General features: G+C 35.3%; 1 protein-coding gene across 3 annotated transcripts in view; it reads left to right on the top strand.

Annotated features, from left to right (window-relative positions):
- The window catches only part of LOC126974272 (UDP-glucosyltransferase 2), a 72,520-nt gene extending 51,906 nt beyond the window's left edge, over nucleotides 1–20,614 (top strand). For all 3 annotated transcript variants that reach the window (XM_050821731.1, XM_050821732.1, XM_050821733.1), the window contains exons 3-7: nucleotides 11,525–11,664; nucleotides 12,326–12,509; nucleotides 14,284–14,781; nucleotides 15,914–16,142; nucleotides 17,237–20,614. In XM_050821731.1, the coding sequence (XP_050677688.1) occupies nucleotides 11,525–11,664; nucleotides 12,326–12,509; nucleotides 14,284–14,781; nucleotides 15,914–16,142; nucleotides 17,237–17,820 (1,635 nt within the window). In that variant the 3' untranslated portion in view covers nucleotides 17,821–20,614. The remainder of the gene's footprint in view (nucleotides 1–11,524; nucleotides 11,665–12,325; nucleotides 12,510–14,283; nucleotides 14,782–15,913; nucleotides 16,143–17,236) is intronic.
- The last annotated feature ends 5,552 nt before the right edge of the window (nucleotides 20,615–26,166 follow it).

Consider the following 26,166-nt stretch of genomic DNA (forward strand, 5'->3'; position numbering starts at 1 on the left):
CTCAAGAAATATTGCTCGCAGATTACTGACAGTCGTGAAGTTGTGTTCATAGTATTCTTAGCTAACGTCTCCGGCGCCATATTGATCACTCAACGTAAGCGATACTAAATTGAAAGAGATAAGCAAAAAAGAAACACAAGACAAGTTTTAATAAAGATGTGAAGATTTTACCACCACTTTTAATGCCATGCAAGAAACTAATTGCCAATCTTTTAAATCTATATTTATTACAGTTTTTCACGTTTTGTTTTATAAAATATATGTATGTAAAATGATTACTCAATACAAAATGTCTCTGTTGATCTAAAGTTTTAAATATTGATTTGAAACAACACCTCAAAGGACTTTGACGAAACAAAGTGAGGGAACAGAAGAGTGAAACACGCTGTGAAAAAGAGAGACAAAAAAAACCGTGCGTAAAACAAAATATCACCAACATTCAAATAAAATTTGAAAACAAAATTTTATGAACGATGCGGGCCTCCAACCCGCGACCCCTCGCGTTCTGTGCGAGTGCTCTTCCAACTGAGCTAACCGTTCGAGTATCGTCATAAAACCTTGTATACTTTGTTCAACTCTCAGGTTGTGGCTTCATCTCAGGATCTACTTTACAGTCTCAACCCCAATATTTGCATATTAGGAAATTGACTTGAGATGTCGCTCTTGCAAATCTTAACAATTTGTTATTTTTAGAGTGGTAAACCTCACTTCTAGGGTTAATACACGAATAAAATTTGAAAAACAAAATGTTAAAATTTTGTTTATAAATCATGGTATATATCTGTGATAGGATCAAGAGTTAGTGTATAAGAGTTTGTTTTGATTTCGTATTTGAAAACTCGATTATTGGAATAATACAATTGAAAATAAAAAAGCATAACACTTATAGATAAACCAGGGATGGATTGTAATATAATATTGACACACTCTTACACAAATCATCTTGTCCCAAACTAGGCATAGCCTGTACTATGGGTATAAGACAACAATATATTAAATACAATAAACTTACTTAAACACACATAAATACTCGTACTTATAAACATCCACGACTTGGAAACAAACACCCATATTCATCATAAAAATGTTTGCTCCTACCGGGATTTGAACCCGGGACCTCTAGCTCTAGTCACCACTGGGCTATAGAGGTCGTCATTACATTACATTAAGTAAATGGAAAAATTACCAAAATCTCTGCGAGATAAATTCAATGCCGTTCGGTATAGGCCATGTGTATCCGAATTTTAATTAATTCCGTATTATATGGAACTTTAAGCCCGGGGTAAACAACTTTCCGAGACCTTGATTACTTAAGTACAATATTTTTGTCAAGTACAATACATACAGCTTCAACTTATATTTCTCAATATTTTGTAGAATATATTTTAATTCTTCTTTGATTTCTAACCGACTTCGAAAAGGAGGTTCTCAGTTTGATTGGTATTTATTTTATATATGTACCGATTACGCTTAGATTTATGATCCAATTTACATGATTCCTCCAAATTACTCCAAAGCTCTATTCAAACTGAGGCTACTATCGCGCGGGGCGGGGGACGGAAGTCATTCCCGCCGACTGTGTCAGCTAACTTGAATGGACGTGTCAACGTCAAATTGACACGAGTAGTCACTCAAGTTGATGCGAAACAACAGCGGGACGCTCGGCGGGATTGATTAATCTCACAATGCATGATGTTTCTCCACTGAAGAACCAAAAATGACACGCGGGGAGTCGCGTCAGTTTGAGAGGCTAAGCGAGCGAGCGAATTGCTCTAAAACGCGTCCCGCGCGTTATTCGCCTCAGTTTGAACAGAGCTTGATGCGGAATAGTTGCCATGCGCCAAATTTTATTAATTTTGGCCCACTAGTTTTAATTTTATGAACATTTTTGTGTACGTGGATAACTAATTAAAGTTTGTGTACGATTTTTTTAGGAATTTTCGTTCAGATTGATTATATATTATTATTATTAACCCGTGTCTCAATTCAAGTTTCGATATTTCACTGTCTCAGGAGACATTGAAGGCGCGCGGCACCTTTTGTAGGCCTGCCCACGGCTTATTATAAAAAAGGCTATTTAATATGTGACAGTTAAAAGCAACGAAGTACTTGATGTAATCTAGAAAAATCCTACTGTAGGTTACAGAACAACTTGCTACAGACACTAAAGAGTAAATAATAAAATACGTTTAAAAACCGAATTCTAACTAACTGAACAAAGATTTAATATATGATGAATCGAGGTGTATAAGTTATGCAAAAATAATATCTTTAATGTTCATAAAATACTATTAATTGTATGTACTGTACTATATTAACAGGTTTGAAGTCTCTATTGATACTCTGGCAAAGAAGCAAGCCTTAAATAAAACTAATTTCCAATAATTCTTAATTTGATTTGTAAAATTGAATCGTTTCATCTAGCATGATTAATTTGATTCCATATTATTTAGAATTCATTTACTGAATATTTTTTGGTATGACAATCCGGGACTATACGACAAGGGTACCTTCAATAAAAGCGCCTACACCTTCCTTGAAGGCCGCCAACGCTCCTGTGATTCCTCTCGTGATGCAAGAGAATGTGGGCGGCGGTGATCACTTAACACCAGGTGACCCGTACGCTCGTTTGTCCTCATATTCCATAAAAAGATGGCAGATAGGAAACAAACGGTGCTATGGTTCTTAATAATTCCTGTTTCTTCTCGAATGTAACATCAAAGTTACTTAAAAAAGATGCAACGGTGGCAATTATTCTAGCATCTAAATTAAACGTTACTTAAATAGTCTAAGATTTCCCACGGCACGAGTGCAATTAAGCTTAAACAATGGGGTACCGTCTTTATTTCATGTATTCAATATTAATATTAAGAATCTCCTACAATTGCTTTAGAGTACCAGTTACCAGTGGGAGGCTCCTTTGCACAGGAAGCCAGCTAGATTATGGGTACCACACCGGCGCCTATGTCTGCCGTGAAGCAGTGTGTGTAAACATTACTGTGTTTCGGTCTGAAGGGCAAACGAGACTTAACATCTTATGTCTCAAGGTGCCGAGCGCAATTGTAGTGCCGCTCAGAATTTTTGTGTTTTTCAATAATCCTGAGCGGCACTGCATTGTAATGGGTAGGGCGTAACAATTACCTGCTAGTCTTGACCCTTATTTTCATAAAAAAAGTATCTCTCATGTTGAAAGTTGATTACCACTAACATTTCAAGGTTAAATGTAAAAAAAAAAAGTTTTTTTAAAGAAATAGTAGGCACCTGTACAATTATCGTTGAATTTCGAATTCTGTCGTAAAGTCTCGAAGGTTCGTGCAGGCTCTAGTGCTATCGTGACTCAAGTCCAAATAAAAGACAAAAATAATATACAAATATGTCGCAAATATGTTGGTCTCAGTGAGTCATACATTTTTGTGCCGTTGGCGTCGAGATACTTGGTCCGTGGGGCCCAGATTCGCGGAGAATGTACAAAGTAATATCTAAGGCTACTACCCAAGCGCTGGCACCTATTTCGGTCAACGGATCAGCCTAGCTATCCAACGCGGAAATGCTGCCAGTATTCTTGGTACGCTTCCGTGTAATGATAGTTTTAATTTTATGTAGTCATAGTATCGTAAATATAGTTATAAGATTTGTTTTGTTCGATTAAAGCGGTTTTTATTTAAGTTATTAATTTATATAAAAACTATCTAGTTTGAGCTCAAATGGGAAGTGGCAAGAAACATTGATTCTTTTAAATCAAAACAATTGCAGTTAAAGCATATTTTTTATAAAAAAGAATATAATACATCACACTCTGCGCCTAATATCCGACCGAGAGACCGGCATGTACACATACACATAACTAGCTGACCCGACAAAAGTTGTACTGTTCATAATAAAAAAAAAACTCTTGCGGATGGAATTTCGTAAAAACCTTTACTCGGTGAAAAGAATATTCCTACCAAATTTCAAGTCTTTAGCTCTAATGGTTCCAGAGATATCGTGATGAGTGAGTGAGCGTCACTATATACGTGGAAATCTCTTATATATATATATGTATCTCGGAGATTTATTTGGATTTAAAATCTATATATATATATATATATATATATATATATATATATATATATATATATATATATATATAAATATGTATCTCGGAGATTTATTTGGATTTAAAATCGGGCGTCACGGTGTCCACGGTCGACTTAAAACAACATGGTGGATACCAATATCCACCATGTTGTTTTAAGTCGATCAGTGCACACAACCGGTGCGGGCGCTAGCTTGAAGACGACTGCGACTTCTCAATGAGCGCTCTACTGATGGACAACAATAACTAACTTCAATCGTGTCATAAACATTGACGTACAAAATGACAACTTCAAATAAACTTTGACAGATGATGATCGCCATCAGTTCAGCCCAATACACAGCGTAGAATATTATCATACAGGCCATATTACTTTTATATTCTAATTCTCCGACATATATAAATATATATATATATATACCATATGACCCTGCCTACTGAGCTAAATAATAGATATAATGTGCACTATAAAGTAAAATAATAATTGCATATTTTGATACAATCTAATTAATTAATCTTATTCTAGTTACATTTATTGTTAATTTTGAAGTCGGTGTTCGCCCGCCTTGCCACGTTGCGCATGCGACACAAGCACATCTACACCTACAAATATGTATATAGTTACAAACCTACCTTGACTGACACCGACTCCAAAAATAGCAGTTATCGTTACTAGAATTAGATTAATTAGATTGTATAGAAATACGTAATATTTTTTTTACTTTTTAGACTTTGGGACAGGAAAGTCCTCGAATGGTGACGACGAATCGGAAGACGCAGTTTTGGTAGGCCCAACAAGATGTACCGACGATCTGGTCAAGATCGCCGGAATAGGTTGGATGAATGCAACGCAGGACCGATCGTCTTGGAGATGTTTAGAAACTTAGGACTTATCTTTAGGGAGGCTTAGAGAAATGATGGCACTTTTGACTTGTACGCCAATCTTAAAAAATCTCTCAACTACAAATCCCTTTAAAATTACAATTAATACAAGTAATTATTGTGCATATGCTACAAAACTATTGATCTATACTCTAAAATGGAGAACCGTTGTTTCCATCGGTAATTGCAAAAACTACTGAACCGATCGAAATAATACTAAATGTACGATGAAAGACTATATCACAAGATGCAACATGTTTCGGAGAAGGTTTTAGCATATGATACGTGGGGGATTACTTATCCAGAACCTATATTATTTGACTTGCAAATACCAATATATTTTCAATACCAATAATTCAGTTATTAGCATTTCATTTCATATAGCAATTCATACAATATGTGGGGTACTTTATTTATATGGAAAACAACGTTTGCCGGATCAGCACTTGTGAAACATGAAATAGACTAGTTATATTTAATTTTGATATCTGAGGCAAGGGCGATCTATTAGTGCCTTTATTATATTGTACAGAAGTTTCTAGAAATATCAAACGTCGACGAGATTTTGTTGACCTTAAAGGATGGTAGTTATGCGACGATGTTAGAATAATTTTATTCTCATTGCCCTACTTATGAAAATTATATATCTTGCAACATACATACATCAACAACAAAATATCATAATATAACTAAGTGTAGGTATATATAAGCAAAGTGTGTTATTTATTTAATCGTATCGATACTTTATGAGAATAATATTCTTCAGAACGATAAGTACGGTCGTCTCTTCTACCTCCATGCAACCCCTGCACAGGGGTCTGTCAGAGACACCTATGTTTTTTTTAATGAAAATAAGGGACGAGACGAGCAGGACGTTTAGCTCATTGTAATTGATACGCCCAGCCCATTACAATGCAGTGCAGGCATGCAGGCATCAGGATTCTTAAAAAACCCAACAACTCGGAGCGGCACTATAATTGCGCTCACCTTGAGACATAAGATGTTAAGCTACAGCACTCTTCAGACCCAAACACAGTAATGTTTACACATTACTGCTTCACGGCAGAAATAGGCGGCGTTGTGGTACCCATAATCTAGCCGGCAGCCTGTGCAAAGGATGGTAAATATATGTTTGTTAAAAAATTTACGCCGTGTGAGTTTTACCAGCTTGCGAGAAAGTTTGTGTGTTTGTGTCCATGGTAGAGCTTTCTTCGTCGTATCCACACACTGAATACAAATTAATAAAATAAAACTAATTACTGAACACGATAGAAATAGGGGTTTTGGTATAAATTGCTGTTTTGACTTACAAACTTCTTAACACTATATTAAAACCTTCTTGTTGCAATATTATAGAGTGACAATTTTTTCACATGACAGCTAAAACATTCTGGATTTAAAAAGTGTTGTTTGAGTTTCAATTGTTCAATTTAATTGTTTGTTGATGTTAGTTTATTATTTTTTTACTTTCAAAACAAAAGAATTATGTACGAGTCTCGGCGTGGAACTAATGCAACTCGCAATGTCAATGTTGATTTAGAGAGGTTGTGGTTTATGAAGTCTTCTTGCGTTTTTGGTATTACGAAGACAAAACCTTTTGAAGAACGGACCCTAAGGAAGTCCAACCTCTTAGTTTTATAATAATGATATTAGCCTACCCACAATATTGATAAATTCAGATCAAATCAGTTAAATAAAAAAAGCTTGAAAAATTAAGCCCCATCACACAAATAAAATTTGAAAACAAAATTTATGACTAATGCATTAATGACTTGAACCCGTGACCTTTCGCGTTCCGTGCCACTACCTGAGAGTTGAACAATTACATACAAGATTTATGAACTTTACGTTACTGGAACGGTTGGCACAGTTGGAAAGAACGCTCGCACGGAACGCGAGAGGTCGCGGGTTCGACTGCCGCACCATAAATTTTGTTTTCACATTTTGTTTGTGTAATTAATCCCAGAAGTGAGGGTTATCACTTTAAAAATAGCAAATTGTTTAAACCCATCGTGTAGGTAACTAACTTATAAGACTGCGCGTTGAATATTGCCTTCTCATGTTGAACTGGCACGGAAATTAAGACAATTTCTGGGCGAACTATGTGTGATGAAAAGTGGATTTGAATTTAAAGGACATTGTTCTGAGTCCATACAGATTATTTATACGTCTAGATAAACTATGACAGTTGTGAAAACATCAAAAAATATACAATTTAGAACTAACCTCTATTTTGAGCAATTTACGCACACTAACGGCCGTTCCCAATATTCAGTGTATCTCTTACTTGAGATAAAAATCGTAACTATCATTGACTTTTTTGTCCCAATAATCTTATCGACGGTAACTCACCTTATCTGTACACGCTGTCTGTCAATGGGACGACGTATGGCTTACCAGCGATAGAAGTTTGTATGGAAATTGCAATTCACGCGTCCCAATATAAGGCGATACGAATGACATTTCGGGTATATTGGAACAGTTTCAGATTATTGACAGCTAATTACTGACAGAAGAAGGTAATCATTTATCTCTATCTGTAGATAGTATATTGGGAACGCCCATAACACAATATGTCATACATATCGTGAGTATAAGACATAGCTTGTCACGCACACTAAACTTATATTACGTTTTTATCGGTTGTCTAACAGCAAGAGACTCTATCTAGACGCATAAATTATCTATGGTGCATACCTACAGCATTAGCCACACCACCGTCAGCAATTAAACATATTTGAAAAAGTATGTTAAATTGCCTACACATCTTCACACAATATTAAAACGGACACTATCAGGACGGATACAATCAACAACTCGACGACCACTATAGTCAAGTGGTTAGTGACCCTGCCTTCTGAGCTTAGAGGTCCCGGGTTCGAATCCCGGTAGGTGCAATCATTTATATGCCTATTTTCATACAATCTAATTAATTAATCTAATTCTAGCAACGATTACTGTAACTTTTGGAGCCGGTGTCATCCAAGATATGTCTGTAACTACATACATAGTTATAGGTGAGATGTGCTTGAGTCGTGAGGAGGCGAGATGCGAGGGCGGGTCGCGGCGGAAGGACACCGATTTCAAAAATAACAATAATCGCAATTATTTTTATACTTTTTAGTGCATATTATATCTATTGTTTTGGAATAGTGTTTTTGAAGTCCGTTGTTTTTTAGTAAAAATTTTTGTAATACAATTAATTTGAGATCACTATGAAACAACATGTAAAAAGGTAACCTATGTAGGCATTACGAAGAAAAAAGATTATTATGATTGTTCACGCATAATGCCTCACCATTTCTTAATAGCAATGTCTCAAATCATAGTTTCGAGAATTATTAGCTACAGGTTCTAAATATTGTCCGTACTGAAATGAAATGAAATTTATTTATTGCGTCGAATACAGTATACATTACAGGTCTTAAATGTATTGTAGTGTCATCTATTCGGCTAATTTAAATTAGTATGCAAAAAGTTTACTTAAAATTTAAAAAATCCTTAACACTATAAAAAATTTGTCGATTAACCATTTAAACAGGAGTATTTTTTTATTTCTAGAGGTAGATGATAAAAAATTTATACACATTGCATAGCTATAATGTAGATATAATGTTATTCTGGGACAGTGGCCATAAAGCAGTCTATCCGGTAATCTGGTGGAACGAGGATTCAATTTAATGGCCCTTTTAAATAAGTACTGAGGGTACTTTAATATTTATTTTTTACACTCGCACCCACATTCTTGTTAACAAATTTTCTATTGTTCTAAATACGTAAACGTTATAATATCTATATTAAAATTCATAATTACACGAAATTGCAAAAATACTTGAGTTTCATTGCAAAAATTATGATTAATAATATTTATTTTTAATGAAAATAAGGGACGAGGCGAGCAGGTCGTTCAGCTGATGGTAATTTATACACCCTGCACATTATAATGCAGTGCCGGTCAGGATTCTTGAAAAACCCCAAAGATTCTGAGTGGCACTACAACTTCGCTCGTCTCCTTGAGACATAAAATGTTAAGTCTCATTTGCCCAGTAATTTCACTAGCTACGGCGCCCTTCAGACCGAAACACAGAATACTGTGACCTACTTACTATGATACTACTATGGTACCATGAAGCAGTGTAAGCTAATGCTTACACTGCTTCATGGCAGAAATAGGCGCCGTTGTGGTACCCATTATCTAGCCAGCATCCTGTGCAAAGGAGCCTCCCACTGGATATAACAAAAATATATTGTAAGCGAGTTTTATGGCTTGTATTTCACACAGACTCAAGCCTTGTTCCCGTCGGGGTAGGCAGAGACAATAGAATGCCACTTGCTTCTATCCTTACAAACCCCACGCGCTTCCTCTACATTCATTATTTTTCATACATGCTCACCGGTTCTGGGTTCTTCAGACCTTCCCCTTTCTCGAGACGATTTCTCCAATTTGGTCGACGAATGTTCTACGAGGTCTCCCGCGACCGACTTGCCCACACACACTTGCCTTATATATTTGATGCGTCATTCTTTCTTCGCTCATTCGCTCCACGTGTGCTTGTGTTTCATTCGGAATAATTCATTGAAATCTTGAGGGATTAAAAGGCGAAAAAGTGTGTTGATGATACGTTTATATAAAGAGAAAATCACATGAAAGTGAGTGATGAACGTTTCGCGAGAATATTTGCCTTCGACTGACAATCTTCACATGTGACAGGCTTTTGGAGTGCCGCTGTACATGCTTTATAATGTGTGTCTTTTTCTGCTGATAAAATCTTATATCTTTAAACGTGCAATTCTTGTATATATATAATCTTAATCTCGGAAACGGCTCTAACGATTTTAATTAAATTAAGCATATAGGTAGTTTCGGGAACGATAACCCGATCAAACTTGGTTTCAATTTAAAAAAAATTAGTTTTATCCGTGTTTAAATGAGAAACAGCTACAATAACATTAAAAAAAAGACATAAGGCAATTATTTTCTCAAAATTGATTCCTTTAGAATTCTTTTTATTGTCATTTCTAATATACTAGATATTACTACCGCTTCGGAAACTCTGAAAAATTGCAATGCTCCCAACGGGAATTAAACCCACTACTCATTGCTTAAATACCTATCAATATTACATAAATATACTCCTATCATAGGAGTAGGTTTATGTAATACTGCATGAAAAATTAATTTGTTATGTATATTACAGCCATTGTAAAATACTCTATTTGATTGAAGAGTGGCCGTTGAGTTTCTTGTATGTTTTTCTCACGAGTCCAACTTTTTCCGAACACATAGTAGAATATCTATAGGGACGATTCAAAAGCACTTAGTTTAAGCCTGATTGAATTTAGTTTATTTGAGTTTGAAAAATACACCGTGGTCTGGCTGACTATGTATAAAATGGCTAGATTGGGGCTAGAAAAGAAATGTGAAAATGAGTCAATTATTGGAAAAAATATCCATATTGTCTATTTATTTTAGTGCCAACAAATAAGGCTATTCTATACTAAAAAACCATAATCACGAACACTTACCAAAACTCGCAACAGGTACAAACTTAAGAAAGCTGTTATCGTCTCTATTTGCAGTAGCAAAATATATTTAACGTGCTAAACGTTTTATCAGGAAGAATTTAAGAAGCATTAAGTGTTTTTAAATAACTTTACACATATGTTACTAAATCAATGTAGATGTGGCGTTGAGTTAGATGCTCTTGGGCGTCACGGGTTATCCTGCCTAAAATCGGCAGGCCGTATCAGTCGTCACGCCAGCATTAATGAAGTCATCCGCAGGGTATTTGCCGCTCTTAATATAGAATTTGTTTTAGAACCAAATGGTATTACCCGCCGGGTTGGCAAGCGTCCTGATGGAATGACGCTGGTGGCTTGGGCACGGGGAAGGGCATTGGCCCTACGATATTCCATACCAATGTATGGAACGCGCCTTGTGTTGACACTCTTGCTCCTTCTCATGTCCAAGTTACGTTAGTTGGTGCCGGGGCTGCTGCTTCGACTGCCAAAGACAGCAAGCATCGCAAATATGTCGGTCTCAGTGAGTCTTACATCTATGTGCCCTTTGATGTCGAGATATTTAGCCCGTAGGGCCTAGAGGCGCGGAGAATGTTCAAGCAGTATCTTCGCGCCTCAATAAGGCAACTGGAAACCCAAGCGCTGGCAGCGCTAAATAAGGTCAACAGATCAGCCAAGCTATCCAACGCGGAAATGCTGTTAGTATGAAATATATACCCGTATATATATACATATAAATATATATATATATATATATATGAAAATATAGTTATGAGAATGTTCAAGCAGTATCTTCGCGCCTCAATAAGGCTACTGGAAACCCAAGCGCTGGCAGCGCTAAATAAGGTCAACAGATCAGCCTAGCTATCCAACGCGGAAATGCTGTTAGTATGAAATATATACCCGTATACATATACATATATATATATATATATATATGTATATATATATATATATATATATATATATATATATATATATATGAAAATATAGTTATAAGATTTGTTTTCTTTACATATATATAAAAACATTGTATTTTGTTTACAGGGGTTGCGATGGCCAATACTTTGTCTACCAATTCTCCTGGCTGCATCAGTGTGTGGAAGCAACATCCTCATGATAACGATGGGAGGAACCAAGTCACATAAAATACCCTTTTGGGAATTAGCCAGAGGCTTAATAAGAAGGTCGGTATTGAAAATTATTTTTATTGATTTTTAATTTTATTTTTATTTATGAATTACTTTTTTAATTCCAAAAATTAAACTAATTTCGTTAACACTAAAGTAGATCCTTTAGATGAAGCCACAACCTGAGATTTGAATGAAAAAAGCATACAGGATTTTATAAACGATAGGTACGGCACTCGAACGCTTGGCTCAGTTGGAAAGAGCGCTCGTACGGTACGCGAGAGGTCGCGGGTTTGAGTCCCGTCCATAAAATTTTGTTTACAATTTTATTTGTGTAACTTATTCATATTGAAATTTATTCAATTCACGTCCATTGGTTGTGGTTCAGTAGACATATGAGTCTAAGACAAATGGTCTAGTTGACCAGCTAAAGTTAGGGTGTCGAATTTGCGTGACGGTGTGCGCGCGTATCGTAACGCGCCAAAAGAATTATACCTTAAAAATTTTGGGTGTATGAGTCAATAACAGACATATAACATATTATAATACAATTATGTTTTGAAAAGAGCAGCCTTAGAGTTTCTTGCTCGATATTCTCTAAAGAAATCTCCCTTCGGAACGAGCTGTATGAAAAAAGTGTATATGCAATTTACCTACGACACGTACTAATAAGATTATTATTTCACTAGTGATTAATTAAATATTAACTGCTTTCCAGAGGTCACAACATCACGTTGGTGAGCGCATTCCCAGCAGACTTCCACATCAATGGCTTGGAAGAGATAGCTCCTGAGGCTCTGGTGTCGTACATACGAGGATACATGGCTCTGGACTTAGTAGGGGCCAGGATGAGAGGGGAAGAACCTCTACCTTACAAGGATATCATTCGATTTGGCTACGAGGTATTGAAACTTGTCTTTTGACATTTAACACTGCATTCTTTTCAATTCTATTCAATTCATTTTCCCATCCGTACTATGTAAATGATTCTACAGGATCTCTCTTAGGCCAACCACTTTTAATGAAACCAATAATATCATTGAAAGAGGAGGCTTTTATGAAGTCTGTTTGAAGTTCGTGTCTGGCTACTTTTCGAGTGGAGCTGTCTGCACTCTCTCCAGGGTGTCCGAGCTATTTCATCATTTTCGCGACTCAATCTCAGATTCTCCTTGGCTCTATAGCGATATATTTCATGGATCTTCGCGATTTCTCCTTCTTTCGTAAAAGTTATAAAACACCCTGTCACATTAGAAATGTTCCGAACCCATTCTAATTAAAATTTATTAATGTTCAATCCTAATAATCAGGTAATTACTTCTTATAATCCTCATAAGTAACAATTTTTATAACTAACTTAAGTTAGTCAAATGAAGCAGGGCATTAATAAGACTTGTTCATAATTAAGGCTTTCTACAGAAGAACAATTCAAAAAGTTTTATACCACAAGAAATGCTTAGACTCAAAAACTAATTAGGGAAGTTTGAGGTTATTCAGTCGAGTATCTAATATAAGTTTTTAGTTTAACTTATCTGCATAGTCAAAGTTATTCCGGTGAACTTTAATGTTTTATTGTATTTAAATATTTTTTATTAAGTGTCTTTGGAGATTATGTTAATAAACATCATTCTTTAGAAAATATTTAAGAATAAGAAATTTAATTTTCTATCAAAATATAACAAATTTAGAATCCACTAACTATGGTGAATATGATATTATATAGTTTTATCAGTTAGGATTATTGAATATATTTATGAAAAAAAAAATGTGGATGTATGGCGTTATTATTCTCCACAGTGCGGCCCTCACGTATGACCGAGCTGTGGAATGAGCTTGAGCATAACCTTCAAAAAAAGCGCGTACACTTTTTTAAATGACCTGCTCTTGTGATACCTCTGGCATTTCAGGAGAATGTGGGCGTGGTGATCACTTAACACCAGGTGACCTGCACGCTCGATTTTCCTCTCTTCCATCATATCCCAAGAAAAAAGCAAATATTTGAAAAATTTTAATGATTTCACTGGGATTCTCACTATATCAAAAATATGGACTGATCTGGTGGTTCGAAATCTAAATTTTATATTAATATTTCCTAGTAAAAGAAAATATAATGCCTCCTCCAAACAACTCGATATTGATCTAAGTGCATGGTGCTCGTTTACAAAAAGCGAAAAACAAAAGAAGGCGAAGATTTTTTTCTCAGTAATTTCTAAGTAATTTCACTGGTTTTTGCAGCAAAGGCACTTTTGAGCTAGAGAGGTTCAAATTACAGTTTTGTGTTGATTAAAATTAAATATATATGTTTATGTCAATGCCTGGAAAATATATAATATAATATATGAAAATATTATGCTCGAAGAAATATTACAAGAGATGGTAAAAATTGTAATAGACATTATTTTAATACAAGAAACAAATATAAATTCGTTTATTCAAAGCCTACTAGAAGCTAGAAGACTATTTAAGTGGCAAAAGTTTTTTTTATCACTTTTTGGTATTATGTTTAACATACCATCAATCAAGAGATTTATATTTTGTATTCAAATTATTTACATTTATTTTCTTACAATAATGTATCAATTAGTCTATTGTAATTATTTTAAGACTTGAAAAAGTGTATTATATACTACTGTTAATAAATTGTTTCGTATTGATTTGAAAAGATCTCAATTGTTTTAGGCCTGCGATGAATTCCTCCAAGACTACGAAACAAGATCTTTTCTTCGTTCCGGAAGGATTTATGACCTCATTATTCTTGACGGAGCTTATCCCGAATGTGCGTTAGGGATAGTATACCAACAAAAAGTGCCCTTCATGTATATAAATACCGTGGGCTTCTACTCAACTCCGGCAAGTATTTCTGGCAGTCCAGCACCGTTCTCAACCACGCCGTTTTTTGCAAAATCATTCACAGATAATATGGGCTTTGTGGATAGAGCTGTTAATGCATTTTGGCACATCGGAGCATATGCTGGGCATTCTATCAGTGTGACGATACTTCAAGGTGTGTTACGAAGACATTTTGGACAGCAAATGCCCCACGTGTATGAAATGGGCAAGAATGTGAGCTTCATACTGCAGAATGGACACTTTTCTGTTTCATATCCAAGACCATATTTACCAAATGTCGCAGAAGTTGCCTGCATTCATTGTAAGGAGCCAAAACCATTGAACTCTGTAAGTACCTAACCCATCCAGGGTAACGTTATAATTTTTTTTATGTTAAACGTCTTTACGCACGATAAATTGTGCAACCTCGAGCAGTGATTGACTAATGTTGTATTACTCCGTCAGCGTACACTCATGACTTAGCACGCAATGCTTATAAAAATCTTTGTTTCTTAAAACTTGAATAACTTTATATTAAACTAGAGTAGATAATATACCCTATAACCTCACCCGTAAGGACGCAGGGGTAAAGTCTTGTCATATTAACTTGTAGATATTGTTGATTGGTGGTTTTTGAAATGTCCGCTTAGACCTGACATCTGACGTGACGTCATAGTCACATGGTGGCATATCCCTCCTATCAAAATTCTGTAAGTCTTACTTCAGTGCTGGACATATACTTGTTCTGTTTATAATAAAAAAAATCTTGTGGGTGGATTATCGTAAAATCCGTTCTTAGCTGATGTCTACTCGACGAAAGGAGTATTCCTACCAAATTTCAAGTCTCTACGCCTTATGGTTCCAGAGATATCGTGATGAGTGACTATATACGTGGAAATCTTTTATATATATATAGATGAAGATATCACATATTTTTTTATTGATAAGGGCCAAGTATCTAAGGCATAAAACTTAGAAGACTCGTGATGAACGAATGAAGTTATAAAAATATAAAATTAAAACCCTCAAATGGATGGTTTTTTGAATTTTAGATTAAAAACTAATTGGAAAAGTGCAATATGTTAAAAAATCAGGAATATTAAAAAATAAATATATTTCTTTTATTTGGTTTATATTAGTAAAAATTTCGTCATATTATGTTGGTGTCCTCCTCCCATAAGTATTATATAAATATTATACGTCTAGATGCGACAGCTGTGAAAAAGTCGAAAAAAATTTGAAGTTAACAGATAAACTCTATTTTGAGTAATCTATCACTATCATCTTCTAATCACGCACACTAAAGTAATAAACCTGGTCTGTTTTCATGGGATGTCTAGCAGCAAGAGACGTATAAATTATCATAAGTAAAAATATATGCCGCCACGCATATTTTGGCGACTGATCTTCAGTTTCCATCAGTTTAGACTGCTTGCTCCCTGTAATATGAAAAAAAAAACATAACAACCAATACTTTCAGGAACTCGAAGATTGGATATTTGGTGCTGGTGATGCTGGTTTTGTATACGTATCCATGGGATCCTCAGTCAGGACAGATAATATGCCATTGTCTGTGCACCAGTTGATGGTTGAGGCGCTAGGACGTCTTCCACAAAGGGTGCTGTGGAAACAAGATGATGTCCAGAATATGACAAATTGGCCGGCCAACGTACGATCTTACAAGTGGCTACCGCAACAGGATTTATTGGGTTTGTACCAATTATTAACAATAAACTTTAAATACCCATATTTTCTTGTACAAGTATACCCAGTTGGCATTACAGAGAGAAAGAGAGAGAGAGTGACTGTGAGAGGCATAGATAGAGAGGGAATGAGGGGGTTGAGAGAGGAGGTCGGAGTGATATAGAGAGAGTTGCATAGAGGAGAGTCTACCAGTGGGAGGCACCTTTGCACAGGATGCCGGCTAGATTATGGGTACCACAACGGCGCCTATTTCTGCCGTGAAGCAGTAGTGTATAAGCATTACTGTGTTTCGGTCTGAAGGGCTCCGTAGCTAGTGAAATTACTGGGCAAATGAGACTTAACATCTTATGTCTCAAGGTGACTCAGACTTTTTGGGTTTTTCAAGAATCCTGAGCGGCACTGCATTGCAATGGGCAGGGCGTATTCCCTGCCAAACACGTTTTTCTAGTTTCATTAGCATAAGACCGTTCCTTGCAAACCTACAATCACCACCTCCACCTCTAAGAGCCGGCGAGACTTTAAAACATCTGGTTATGCAAATGTCAATGAGACGCGGTATTTACTTGATATTATATGACCTGCTTGTCAGATTACCCCCTCAAATAAATTTAAAACATGTTGCGTGAAATCTGGTTTAAGGCATAAAAGGCATTTATTTTCTCAAAATTGATTCCTTTACAATTCTCTTCGATATCTATTCTAACACAACTATCGCTTCAGAAGCAAATGGCATTCTGAGAGAGAAGAAGGGCGCAAGAAACTCTCCCAGCATTCTTTTTTTTGCGCTCTTTTTAAATAAAATATACTATATTGGTACTGTCATTATTATTGCTATGAAATAATCATAATCTAGTCCCAGGCTGTCCCATCACTTAGATATTCAGCTGTAGGTTTAGTTGGATAGGTAATAAATACTATTTGGCTCTTAAACAGCTGGTATATTAGGACCGACAAATTCCCTGCGGATGACTTCATTAATGCTGGCGTGACAACTGAAACGCCCTGCAGATTTTAGGCAGGATAACCCGTGACGGCCGAGAGCGTCTACCTGAACGTCGCATGATGATCAAAATGATAATAAAATCTGCTTTATTTTCAGGACACCCAAAGATAAAGGCGTTCGTGACACATGGTGGTCTACTCAGCATGTTCGAGACAGTATACCACGGAGTACCAATAGTTACCATACCAGTCTTCTGCGATCACGACTCCAATGCAGCCAAAGCACAAGTCGACGGCTACGCAAAAAAACTCGACCTACAATACTTAACGTCAGAAAAACTGTACGATGCTATCAAAGAAGTAATCGACGATCCCAAATACAAGACCCAAGTTGATAAAAGACAGATTCTGTTAAGGGATCAAAAGGAATCGCCTCTAGAAAGAGCTATTTATTGGACAGAATACGTGATGAGGCATAAAGGAGCCTACCATTTACAATCGCCGGCGAAAGATCTGAATTTCTTCCAATATTACATGCTCGATGTATTCCTCGTTGCTGTGGTAACGTTTTTATTAATATCCGCGCTTATGTCGTACGTGATAAGGTACAGTTTTAATAAACTAGTCAATTATGTACAAAATAAAAGGATGAATGTACTGATTATGGATAAGTCCAGTGATTTATTGGAGCGTTCCAAGAAACTGATCGATCATACCTCGTTACAAAAGAAACAATTGTGATTTATCAATTAAGACTGTATTTATAACATGTAATCAACGTGATCGTATAAAATACAATCAAGTATTGTTACAACGCAATGAAAAATTTTCTGCTGATGTTTCAAACGTAGGTTTACTTGTCGATTCAACCTTTTAAATCGCAAAAAGTTTTCAAGACATTTATTTTTTATTTGCCCACTATTTTGAGGCTTCATTATATCATCTAAAAAACTAGCTTAGCTCAGAAGAAGACTATTCAAATTGATTCTCAAGAAAAACACATTTTATTTAATTTCGAAATCTTAGTAAGCAACAATTAACAGAATTGTTTAGTTTAAGCAACTTGGAAACAGGATGAATATAGTAAAAGAGAAGTTTTGGTTCCGGATTAGCTTTTAAATTATGAACTTAACCTATCATTAAGGAATCGTATGTATCAACGGAAGTTACCACAATTTAACAATGTATGTGATATATTTTAAGGAGTTAATAATATGTTAAGTTAATGCCTTGCGTATTTATCGCAAATAATAGAAAATTAGAAGACGCCGTGTTGGTAGCCCCCCCCCCCCCCCCAAGATGGACTGACGATTTGGTCAAGATCACCGGTATACGTTGGACGGGGGCAGCGTAAGACCGATCGTCATGGAGATCTTTGGCGGAGGCCTTTGTCCAGCAGTAGACGTCTTGCGGCTGATAATGATGATGAATATTAATATCATTTATAAGGAAAAACAAACAAATATTGATAATAGCTATTGCCGTTTTGTATGTAGATTTAGTAAGAACTCTAGGGAAACATAAAAAGATATATTGTTAAAAAACGCAATGCATAAATTTTTCTGCTTTTTACAAGCCGTTACTTTGCGTGAGCTACGAAAACTATTGATGATACTATGTATAGTATATGAGTAGGGTTTGTTTTATTTCGATAGCTGAAGCCAATCGAGATTGGGCAACGTACAATAACATAACAACAAAGACTATAATGTGCGCGGAAGCGCTAGTCACCGCCTGAGGTATGTGAGCGGCAGGGCGGGGGAGGTTGACAACGTTAAGCTAGCTCAGTCTGTCGTCGAAGATAATATATATTGTGTGCGTCTTGTCAATCGCGCCTTCCTCCGTCTCACCCCCCCCCTCCACATACGCGTGCACTAAATTAAAAAAACATTACAAGACAAAGAAAGTGAGACAAGTAACATGAAGTCAAATGCTAGATATATTGCCTAGCTACCAAGTAACTAGTTTACTTGACAAAATATACTTATAAATATATATTTTATTTAAAATTTATTTACTTACACTCACTCATAAACCAAGGATGCATTTTGTTTATTGTGAACAGCCTAGCGATACTCTCTAAGAAAAAAACGATTCACTCAATTGCATGAAACGTGCAGTCATTGACATATTGACAGCTGACGGCTGCCGAAATCCACGACGTTTTAAGCAACTGTTCGCTTTCAAACTTAGCCGGATTGTATTTCATGGCCTGTACTGTAATTACTACTATTTCATCAAACTTATGTCAAATGACTGCACGTTTGATACGAAACTAAATTTCAATTTTTACTTAGGGAGTCCAGCCTCTTATAACGTAGTATTTACATCCTCTTTGATTGTGAATGTATTCACAAAAACTTTGCAACAATTTATAGTTAACCGCATTGAAACCAAATCACTGTTTTTTGAATTTTTGTTAAATGTACTTCATGTATTTAAATATAAATTTAAAGCAAAAGATTTAAAAAAAAGAATAAGTACACCACAGTATTTAACATAGCATACATACTATTGTTGTGAAGATCATAATATATGAAATAGAGCGGACAACACGAATAGAATCAAAATTTAATGGTAAAAAAATCAGCTGAAAATTCTGAAGCTCGAAGTGGCGAGGAGTCTGCCATTTAGCTGAAATACGTTCTTCTTGTAGACCGCTCTATGCAGGTACCTTTATCTCTTTGGGCATGATGCCAGTTATAGAAAAGATATAATATATTACTTAGATCATTTATTCGTCTAGATAGAACATGACAGCTGTGAAAACGTCAAGTTGAAGTTTACACTTAACCTTTATTTTGAGCAATGCTCGCACACTAACACAAAGTGACATACAAACTGCGGGTGTAAGACGTAGCTTGTCACGCACACTAAAGTAATAAGCCTGGCCCATAGACCAAGTATAGTAACTACACATCGGTTTGGCGTAGCAAATATGAGACAGATAATATCCTATATATATAGCACAAGTGTTTTTTCACTATCACTTTTATATCGTAAACACAACATCGCACCATATTTATTTCGATTCTACTTAAAATTGTCACTGATGTTGAACAAATAGTGGATATTTCACACGTTTCACAACAATAATAGCTTATTCTTATAGACGCAAATAAAAATAAACAAAATATCTGTGCCGCGCTGTCGAGTTTGTTTAGCACACCGGGTGTGCTGACCTTGAAAAAACTGGCATGTATGGCGAAACAAAAAATCTAATCACTCTATCTCATTTCTTTACATAAGACTCGCACTCTTTTTCTCGTGTTAGTGAGACGGAAGCTATCAATTAGTCTAGTTACTATACTTGGTTATGACCTGGCCTGTTTTCATCGGTTGTCTAGTAGCAAGAGGATATATCTAGACGAATTAATTATCTAAGATAAATTATATAACTTCATTCAGATACTTGGAAAGCCAGTATGTTGTATGTAACTATTTGTATATATAAAAGTACAATAAAATTTTTAGTAGATATTATAATATTATAAATGTAAATATTTAATTTAAGTAATAAAAGTTGAACATGAAATTAATGGTTTTATTATTTTATATTTATTTTATTTCTATTAAATTAACAACGTTATTTTAAGAGATTACGTACTTATAGGTACTTTAAGTACATCCAATTGATTTGGAAAACTATTTGTTTTATTGCAAATTACTAAAAAAATTATTATTAATTTAAATAAAATAGTGTAAATTATGCACAGATCGTTCTGCGTAGTCGCTTTGTACGCATTCAGATAATCACCTAAAAGCATGATGAGTTCAGAGATTCTGTGTGGAAATGTCGTCATTTGCCAATCTGTATTGATATCACTACTAATATTATAAATGTGAATGTAAGTTTGTTTGTTACGCTTTCACGCCTAAATCACCGAACTGATTTTGATCTAATATAGTACAGAGAAAGACTAGAGCTTGAAAAAACCAATCCTTTTTTATATGGTAAAAGAAAGAAAAACGAGCGTACGGGTCACCTGGTGTTCAGTGATCACCGCCGCCCACATTCTCTTGCAACACCCGAAGAATTACAGGAGCGTCGCCGGCCTTTAAGGAGGGTGTACTTTTTTGAAGGTATCCATGTCGTATCGTCCCGGAAACACCGCACAAGGAAGCTCATTCCACAGCTTTGTCGTAGGTGGAAGAAAGCTCCATGAAAACCGCACTGTGGAGGACCGCCACACATCCAGATGGTGGGGATGATATCCTGATTGGGTGGAAGAAAGGTGGAATTCGGCGGCAGGAATCGGGGGGAAACAGCTCTTCGGAACACTCCCCGTGATAAATGCGGTAGAAGACACACAATGAAGCTACGTCTCTACGCAACGCTTTTTTTTACTCGTTAAATGGATACCTTTTTTCATTTCAATTAAGTAAATGAAGGGGTTGAAATAGGGGATGGCAGTTCGTATGGAAATTCGTCTTTATCGAAGTTATGACCACGAAATTTATTATATCATAATTATTATTATTTAAACAAAATAGAAGGAAGCAGGGATAGAGACCGCAGGAGAATTACATGGCACGACAACATTAAATCCTGGGTAAATTAATAATAAATTCTGAAAGCTGACGAGCTTAAAAGAATGGCTGAAGATAGAGAAGCGTATAAATAAATGATCATAGCTAGCATCCCTTAGGGGGATTTGGCACCAGAAGAAGAAGAATTGGCATCAAAAATCCTATGTTTTACCTATTATTAGTTATTAAGCAAGTGGCAACCTGTAAACTTTGTAATTTCGAAATTCAATCATTATGAAGCAAAAGCCGACTATATGTGATAACTTTTAAATGAATACTCTTTTCAGAACAACTTTTTGCGATTTAGCTTCGTCCCCAATGCGTTCAATCAATGGACGACGTTAATTGGATTATTCCGGATTAAACCAGCTACATCCGCTTTTTTAACTTTTTCATTTAAATTCGCTGCGGAGGTTATACAATTCAAATAGCATTCACATGGAACGATCGTTATAAAAGGTTTAGATTAAGGCGAACATTAATCCATGAGCAAAATCTGCAAACTATAATGAAGTTGGAGGATGTTGGATTAGCATCATTCATTTATCCTGATATTTCATTGACTTAACAGCCAACGTGGTCGTGCGCTATTAATTGCCTCCCAGGTTTTTTTTGCCATTATTGTAGGTCGAATGAAAACATACAATCCACATAATATGAAATCTAAATTGATTGAAACCCAACGGGGCAAATTAAACCTCACTCACTCAGTTTACGTAGTTGAAAGAATGGCACTAAATATATGCATATAACGGAAAGTTGAAGAACTATAAGAATGTACGTTGGCTATACTTAAAGATTATGGACTGGCTATTTGTAATAAAAATACTTCAATAATATTACTGTATTTTAAAATGGAAGACTCTGAGAGATTTTAAAATTGTGTGGCGTGAGTGCAATGAAATTAACTCGCGAAAATATTCCCGTCATGCTTATGACAAGAGGAAGGTTGCCAGAGACTTCAATTGGCATTTGGTGAGGAAGCTCTATCTCGTGTATTGTGCAGTCACTATCGTGTTCTGTGTATTTCTGGTTTAGTGAATTCAGACGTGTAGCTGATCTCTGTGACAATTTTCTTGAAGGTTGTCCGGCGACTGCTGTTACCGAAATTAAAATTAATACCATACTAGTGATTGAAACTAACAAAAACAATGGCACTCTCCTGGAGTGTCGAGAGAAGTGAAATCTTGAACAATAACGTGTGTACTTTTTAATATTTTCAATTTTGTTATGCAGAAAATACTTTTAAATGAAGTTTTCAATTCAAAAATTAAATGTCTGCAAATTTATACTAAATTTACATTTCAAGGTTTGGAAGCTTTGCACTCGAAAGATATCGCATGATTGAAGATATCGTACGTTCAGCTGATGGTAATTGATACGCCTTACCCATTACAATGTAGTGCCGCTCAGGATACTTGAATAACCCAAAACTCTGAGCGGCACTACAATTGCGCTCGTCACCTTGAGACATAAAATGTTAACCCCCTTATTCATAATGGTCCGCTAACTTTAAACAGCCGCTAAGGAGTGTTTTTTCTCATTCTGACTTAGGTCAATAGGAGAAGACAGACTGAGAATTAGCAATGCTTTAAGTTAGCTGACTGTTATGAATAAAACGTTTAGTCTCTATTGCCCAGTAATTCCACTAGCTATGTTAGTTTGTCCATCGTCGCGACAATGCTTCTTAACACTAAAACGCGTGTAATTGTAACTGTATGTTTACATTTAGATTTTTGTAAAACGTATATATATTGTAAGTGTTACTTATTTAAACCAACGTTTCGTGACCTTTGCAGTCAACGATTTAAGGGAAAATAATGAGTTTTGAAGGCAAATGATTATGATTGATGATGATATTAATGATTATTATATGATTAACAAGCCCTTAGGGGAGATGCATTCTAAGATTTATCACGCAAAAGTCAAAATTTATTTTTATTTATGCAATATAGTTAGTAATTTCTATAAAACATTATCTTATTTTTTAGATCTGAGGGTTTAAATAAAAAATCCGGGGGGGAACAAAACGTCAAATTTAGCCAACGCTTGATAAAATTACAGTCTTTATCGCTACGATTATTGAACAACGACGTAGCTTACTTCATAACGAACGCGCCGGTATAAGTAACATGCCTATACTCCTCATAGTTTGTGGAAATTTGTTTACATTGTAACCGGACCCACTCAAGTGCCTGCGAGTTGTGCGCGGCCGTCGCAGTTGTGCCATTTTGACCATTGTGCCATTCTACGTGCATCCCAGTTGAGGGGTTAAAACGTATAAAGCCGTATAAATACATATATGACAGCCTCCTAAGCAAAAGATATATCAAATTGTGAACAAAATAATAATATAAAAGCATCATTCAAAACTTTATATTTTTACACTATTATATGGTAATGTTTGCTACAAAGCCCAGATTAAGCCTTTTATTATTTTTTGTAATATATACTCATCATAAGTGAAATGAAAACATTTTAAAGCCAATATTAAATTGAAACACTAAATTACAGATCAGGTAAAAACAACTCCTCCAAATGAGCCTTGTGTTAATTTGTCGCTTTGTAGGTATCAAAAGTTTTATATATTATTATATATTGGATTTAAGATTATTATTCCGACTTCAAAAAAGAAGGAGGTTCTCAATATAAGTCGGTGTCATCCAAGATAGGTTTGTTGAGATGTGCTCGAGTCGTGAGGAGGCGAGAGGCGAGACCGGGTCGCGGCGGAAGGACACCGATTCCAAAAATAATATAATCGTAACTAGAATTAGATTTATTAATTAAATTGTATAAAAATACGCAATTATTTTCATACTTTTTAGCGCATATTATATCTATTGTTTTGGAATTGTGTTTTTGAAGTCGGTTGTTTTTTTGTTAAAATTTTTTTGTACACAGATAATGTTTCTTTGAGATCATTAGCGTGTTGAAGGTTTTGAGGTATACGTAAAAGCTATTCCTACATATTGCAAATATAGTGCGGTATTGAAGTGAGTATTTTACATGATTTTCTATCAAAATTACTCACGCGTTGATTAACAAACATTCCAATTATTCTACATTAAACTTACCTCATAGAATACACACACACTATCGATTGGACGAATTGTGTAATAGTAATCTGTACATCTTATGACATTTGATCGGGATTAATCGTGATATACTAGCATCGATTGCGCATTCCAATCCATAATTCTCGTATATCTAATGAGATCAATGATTCCATGTTTAAATGATGAATATCTGTTTATATGGATAATAGTATATTGTGCAATTCGTGCGACAAATTGTCGATTGCCCACGAAAGCGAAGTTGAACATTCAGTCAGTCGCACGAGTTACATGTACTATTTTGTATTACAAATGCGACTATTTATTAAATAAAAGTCTGTCAGACGCGACAACTTCAAATCAGTATTGATATTTCGATTGTTTTTGTTTGTTATTATTTTAGCAATTTTATCTTAATTTGCGTGTGTCAAGTATAATTTGCGTGCGACAAATAAATTTTGGCACTCAAACAACAGTTTCAATTACGAAAAAACACACGCGTAACTTTAAAATGGGCAAACGGCTTTTTTCAACTGCAACAGCGAACGCCAAGATACTAATTTTCCCGCATGAGTAATACAAAAACAAAAATGACTTCGACTTGTTGCAATATTGTTATTTCTTTAAAAATTTTACACACCGCTACTTTGATGGTTCTTAGTTTAATTAAAAATAGAATAAGGTTGTTTTAGGACGAAAAGACCTGAAAAATAATTTAACGTTGTTGTTGAATATTGACGAATATGGCTCTATGGGCTCTGACCTTTTGCCTGTCCGATGGACGAAGAAAAATTAACAAATGTCGCAAACGTCAGACTGAGAACTTTTATTTATTATTTATTACAAAGTAGTCATAAATGAACAAATACACTTGGAGATTTTCAGAAAATTAATATTTTTATTATTGTTTCAAATTGCTCAGTAATCTGAGCAATTTGAAACAATTTTTTAAACCATTAAATTATAATGGTTAAAAATTGTTGTAAAAATATTCTGAGTTACCTCCAATTCACGCCTAAATAAGTTTTACTTCAATAATTATTTTAATATTATTGTTTGTAGGCACCCTACATAATTTTTTTAAGTATCACATTGTTATATCGATCTGAAACGCATTTATGAAGGTTCCATAAATAGTTTATTATCGAGTTGATTATATGTGACATCCTAGTCGAAATGACACCGTATGATAACTTACGGGTTAAATATAGTCACGCCCCTACACTGTCACTTCGGCCTTTTTATTTATTAAAACAACGCCTCTACATCAAGGGTTAATAAGGGTTCCCGGTAATATTTGAAATGTACAATTCCCATGCTAATAATTTTTATTACGGTAAAATATTCAACACGGAATCTCCAAAGAATTTTTATGACGCAATTTAGAGACTTTACGAGTTTTATATATAACGTTTCCAGAATCAACTGCGACGTCGCAATATAGGGTTTTCTTCAGTTGGGATCATAATATATTGTCAAAGTCTTAAATTATTAATAAATTCTT

The sequence above is a fragment of the Leptidea sinapis genome, chromosome 32 (genome assembly GCF_905404315.1).
Source record: "Leptidea sinapis chromosome 32, ilLepSina1.1, whole genome shotgun sequence".
Classification (NCBI taxonomy): domain Eukaryota; kingdom Metazoa; phylum Arthropoda; class Insecta; order Lepidoptera; family Pieridae; genus Leptidea; species Leptidea sinapis.